Genomic DNA, 6,134 nt, shown 5'->3' on the forward strand with positions numbered 1-6,134 from the left:
TACCACAATTATCATTTTATTAACTAATTTTTTTAATTATTAATTTATTAAATAATGAATTAAATTTAAAAATATAATTAATTCAAATGGTGCAATGGCAAGTGCCTTCGCCCATGAGCGGTAGGTCTCGGGTTCGAGACTTGGGAGCAGCCTCTCCATAAATGGGGGTAAGGCTAGCCGACATTCACCTCTCCCAGACCCTGCGTAAAGTGGGAGCCTTGTGCACTAGGTATGACATTTATACCGTTAGTTATCCATATCAAATAACAACTAAAATGATATAAAAATATGGTACAAATACATTCTACGAAGAAGATTTCCATATTTAAATATCCAAGTTAAACAAGGGAAAAGGTCAATAATATTTCTTTATAATTGTCAGATGGACTTGCCAATGATGGCATTTCCGTAACAACAAAGAACTCCATGGCTATTTGTAAACTCACAGTTTATATAAACGCACTTTGATCATTTGAATCCTAGTTGGTTGTAAATTGATTGTCTCTCTCTCTCCTCTCTATCTATCTAAAACGTGGGCTTCTTGTACATGATGCTCGTCGGACCAACGCTCCCAGCTCACAACCTGAACCAGTTTCAGGCCGGAAGAGCCAGCTTCAGAAACTACACATCCCGATTAAACCCATCAACGAGAGCTCCATCCTCTTGTTCTTATTCACCCGCCTCCATTAAACCCGGTTCTAACTCCACCAAGTCGACTCGGCTCCACCTCGCCAATCTCGACAAGCTCCTCCAAACTCCACCTCCGCCCCAAACCCAACTCGACCCACAACCCGATCTCCAAAAGGACAAAGATCCGAATAAAAATGGGTCACGAGAAAACAGGGGAAGGGGGCTTCTGGGAGGGCTCAATCTTTCTCGGTTATGGACGCAAGTGAAAGGCGCCGCCGAAGACATGTCTCCGAGACACCTCAAGCGCCTGCAGCGCCTCCTGTCCAAGACTGGAGAGTACTCTCCCAGAAATAATTTCGGCACCCGGTGGCTCGAGTATCACGGTTCGAACAACTGGGCCGGACTACTTGACCCGCTGGATGAGAATCTCCGGCGAGAGGTGGTCAGATACGGCGAGTTTATTCAGGCGGCTTATCAATCGTTTCATTCGAATCCAGCCATGTCGGCGGAGGAGGCTCGGTTGCCTCGCAACGTGGCGCTTCCGGATAGATCATATAAGGTAACCAAGAGCCTTTACGCCACGTCGTCAATCGGGTTGCCCGATTGGGTCGATGAAGTGAGGCCGGATCTGAGTTGGATGACCCAGCGGTCGAGCTGGGTCGGGTACGTGGCAGTTTGTGATGATAAGAGGGAGATTGCACGGATGGGCAGACGCGATATTGTTATTGCCCTCCGTGGGACCTCCACGTGTCTTGAATGGGCCGAGAATTTAAGAGCTCAACTAATTCAGATGCCGTCGACCGAGCAAGGTCAACAGGAAGGCCAAGCAAAGGTGGAATGCGGATTTTTGAGCCTCTACAAAACACGCGGGGCTCACGTGCCGAGCCTTGCCGAGTCAGTGGTTGAAGAGGTCAAGAGGCTGATGGAGCAGTACAAAGGAGAAACATTAAGCATAACTGTGACAGGACACAGCCTTGGTGCTGCCTTAGCTTTGTTAGTAGGCGATGAGCTCAAAACATGCGCCGATAACATGCCGTCGGTGGCGGTTTTCTCCTTTGGAGGCCCGCGCGTAGGCAACCGAGGATTCACAAAGCGAATGGACGACAAGGATGTGAAAGTATTGAGGATCGTCAACTCTCAAGACGTGATCACTAGGGTTCCGGGTATTTTCGTGGGCGAAGGAGTGCTCGAGGAGAAGTTGAAGAACGCAAAGGCCGGAGGATTCATCGACATGATCGACAGGAACATGCCCTTGGCTTACACACATGTTGGGACAGAATTGAGAGTCGACACAAAAATGTCACCTTATTTGAAGCCCGATGCAGATGTGGCTTGCTGCCATGATTTGGAGGCATATTTGCATTTGGTGGATGGGTTTTTGGCATCTAATTGTCCTTTTAGAGAAAATGCTAAAAGGAGCTTAGTGAGGTTGCTTCAGGATCAAAGATCTAATGTGAAAAAATTGTATACAAGCAAGGCAAATAATTTGACTAGTTTAAAACTGGAAAGAAATGGACTGATGGCTAGTTGTTTACCTAGTCCATCATAAATCGACATCAATACAACTTTGCACATATCTTTATGTTATTCTGGCCTAAATTTGTCAAAATTATTCCCGTGTATGTGAAGAAAGTTGAGGTTAAAAACGTGGACAATGCAACGGGGTAATGTGAAGCGCATGTGGTCGTTTGACGTCATATGTGAGACAATATCCTCTGATACCATGAAGAAAGTTAGGATTCCACCATAAAATCAATTGGCAATATGGGGAGTAGTCCAACTTACTTATAAGTTCATTCAAAATTCATCATCTCATCAATGTAGGACTCATTCTCATCAATATGTTTTTGTTTTGTGGTGAATTCATTTTCCTTTGTTTTACCCAATTGTCTTTCAAAAAATTTAAAAGAAAAAAATAATTTTTCTAAACAATTTTAATGGGATTGTTCAACCAATAATCTTAGACAAATTAATAGTTAACAAACAAAAATAAAGCTCCCAGTGGGATTAGGAATTAAATTAACCCCTCTTACAACCAACAAGATCCTATCTGGATCTTTTTTGTGAGGATTCTGAGGATTCGTGAATCATGTTTATTTATCGTACATCATGCGGTCAATTTTCGTCAGGTACTGTTTGTGTTTAATTTTAAATAAAAATAAAAATAAAAAATAATTTATAACCGCACGATGTATGATGAACGAATACTGACAAAAAGGATCGGAAAACAGATGTCACTTAAAATATTGATAGGTGAATACTTTCAATTCAATTCAATTTGTTTTCCATTCAATTCAATTTTCTAAACTAAATGAGGTCAAAAGATAAGTAAAACCGAAATATTTAATTCTCTTTTTCTGGAAAATTAGAGCAAAAAGTTTAAAAAGTCAGTCATGGAAAGATAATAGCACAGCTAAAGGGAATAATTTATCCTTAGAAAAAATAAAGGCTTAAATGTCAAAGTGGTTCCTGTGTTATAGCCATATGGCTAATTTAGTCCCCGTGTTTTTTATTTAGCTAATTTAGTCATCGTGTTTGTCTACATTAGCCAATTAAGGACATTTGATTCAATCTCTTTTAGAAAATTCATAAGAAAAATTATATGATATATAATTACCGTTTCTCTTTACAGAAAAACGAAAGTCGATGAGAAATAACTCATAAAAGAGATAAAAAACTTCCAATCTGAAAAATGATTAAGGTTGTGACATAGAAAAGAGGGGGTAATGTTAGGGAGGAGGTTGGAGAGTTGGGAGGAGAATATATATTTTTTATTTTTTAATTTTTTTTTAATTTTTAAATATTTTAAATCAAATAAATAATTTTATAAATAAGTTTATAATCATTTATAATAAAACATTTCATAAATTAGATGGAATGTCCTTGATTGGCTAACGGAGACCAAATTGGTCAAATTGAAAACACAAGGACTAAATTTACCCAATGACTAAAACACAAGGACCATTTTGACATTTAAGCCAAAAATAAATAAAGGTTATGCACCACTCTTTTCCGCATATTGTGTACATTATTTTAAAATTTAATTCTCGTTTGATTTCATCGATTTAACAGTTGAAATTTGTAGTCACTAATTATTATTTCTAAGGCTGAAATTTTTTCTCGAAAATCCCAAATCAAACCTAAAATGACACATCCTGACCCGGAATGTCCACTAGGACTTCGAATCAAGCTGTGCTGGTCGACACCTAGAATGTGACGAAGCTATAAAGTGTAGTGATATGGAAAATGTGAATAAATTTAAACCTAAAAGTGCCTAAATATAAGAGTGCACTCGTGAGCGGGAATGAACTCATTTCATACGTGATGACAGAGTATAAGTAAAGTAAGTAAAGTAGGATAAGGATTATACCATCATAGGTAGCCACCTATACTGAGATTTGCCAAGAATCCTCGTTGATACAAAAATTCAGCATCTAAAACCTGAAGGGGCGAAAAACAAGGGTGAGTGGGCTTGAAAATAAAGTTTTAATAAAAACCTTTCAAAACGTTATAACCTCTCACTGTAAAACATGTATAGTTTCTAGAAAATCATACTACGTATAAGTATGAAATCAAATGCAAATCCACAATAATTCCAGAAATATGCCAATCACAATATCTCAATTGTAGCATAATAAAATCAGATGGTCATTGATCTATGCTAGCATACAAGTCGAAGTCGCCTAATGCAACCTATAAGACTAAACTGATGCTCATCAATCTATGCTAGCACACAAGTCGAAGTTGCCTAATGCAACATGTATGACAGGACTGGGTGTAATCATAATATACGCTATAGTGCTACAATCACGTGACGACTGGGGCTATTCGCGGTCACATACAAGTCGGAGTTGCCTATTGCAACCTGTACGACATGACTGACACATACTTGGATCCAAGGATAGCGTGTGGTGAGGATGTGAACTTACACATGAAAGACTGGCCCTGACTCTAGGTGAGCACTAACACTGGGTGCAGCAATGTATTATGAGCAAATAACATAACTATAATCATGCCACAACCATTCAACAATTCTAGCCAATATTATACTATTCATGACCATAAATATAATTAAGGCATCAAAGATTATTATAAGCATACCTGTGCATCCTGTAGGATGTAGCATATTCCATAATTTCTAGTCAATATAACATTCATCAAAGTCTTATCTTGGATTAAGGCATCTCACAAGATCCGAAATAATTTCATAAATTCTGTCATTTAGCTAATGCTTATAAATTTTAGTTTAATCCAGGCGTACGTAAGAAATTCTTTTTCAAATGCATAAGTGGAAACTATCAATTATATATATACACTATAAAAAGGAAAAGACTCACTCACTTAAAGTCCGCATCACAACTCTCTAGCAAGAATATCGAGGTGTCACGAACGATCGTCGCCTAGAACAAATATCAAATCACGTCTCAGAATTCTTATCGATAGAACATGTAACTTACACAAAATACATCTCCAAGGACGTTCTAGAATGATTTGTAACCCATTGACCAAAAGTTAACTGTCAGTCAAAGGTCGATGATAGGGTCCACAACCCTACGTAACTCGATCCGAAAGATCCACACCTTATATTTCCAATCCGTAACTTCCCAAGAGTTTTAATAAGCTTTTAGAATAACATCCTAAAGTTTCGGAACAATTCAATGGTTGGATCTCCACCAATCACTAAAATTAAGTGGCGGCAGACGCTTAGATTTACAAACTTAGAAAACCCACCTGGGAAAATCCGTATGTCAGATTCTCGATCCGTCAGTTCCTAATATTCTTAAATATTATGTACTATTACGTATTAAAGTTTGGTGACGATCCAATAGTCGGATAGTCAAATCATATAATAACCAAGCGGCGCCCTTTAACGGAAATATAACCAACAACATAATTTCATCAATCAGATGTCTAACATGAAATTGGGGCACCCATTTTAGCCTAAGGATGTCAAGGGGTGTCTCTGCCTATACGATGGCCAACCGCCCCGACTCGTCGGAAAAATCAACTATTTCAAAAAATTACCAAATTTGATAGAAATGAAGATCTCAATGAGTATAGCAAGTTTTATACCTATGGCTAAGTCCAATTTGGCCGGAAAAAGCTCCAATTTCCCTCGAACTCGCCGGAAACCCTAGAAATTGATGGCTTTAATATGTATCCTCTGGTGCTTCGCCGCCCTATAATTGTTTGGGCTTTGTTCCAAGCCTCAAGATGAGTGTTTTGGTGGTGGTAATTGAAGGAAAACGTTTCACAATTGGAGGATCAACGACTAGACACCCTCGAACCTGTCGGTGTTCCAATGCACAATCGAGGCCCAAATCTTGTCGGGTTTGGTTGAAAATTGATGGGAAAGTGGAAGGAAAATGATTTGGTAGTGGTGGGGAGCTTTCATTTGCTCGGAAAACGCTGTGAGGGCATCAGAAATGAGCATTGGCCAAATCAGGTAGGGTGAAATAAACGGGTCAAGGGGAAGAAGTTTTTTTATTGGGTGTCACTCCCCT

General features: G+C 39.1%; 1 protein-coding gene across 1 annotated transcript; it reads left to right on the forward strand.

Annotated features, from left to right (window-relative positions):
• The first annotated feature begins 370 nt into the window (after positions 1-370).
• LOC103432777 (phospholipase A1-Ibeta2, chloroplastic-like) lies at positions 371-2,217 on the forward strand. The gene has a single exon (XM_008370985.4). It carries the CDS (start codon positions 548-550, stop codon positions 2,177-2,179), a length of 1,632 nt encoding a protein of 543 aa, XP_008369207.3. The 5' UTR covers positions 371-547; the 3' UTR covers positions 2,180-2,217.
• Positions 2,218-6,134: the final 3,917 nt, after the last annotated feature.

Source organism: Malus domestica, chromosome 04, assembly GCF_042453785.1.
Source record: "Malus domestica chromosome 04, GDT2T_hap1".
NCBI classification, from domain to species: Eukaryota; Viridiplantae; Streptophyta; class Magnoliopsida; order Rosales; family Rosaceae; genus Malus; species Malus domestica.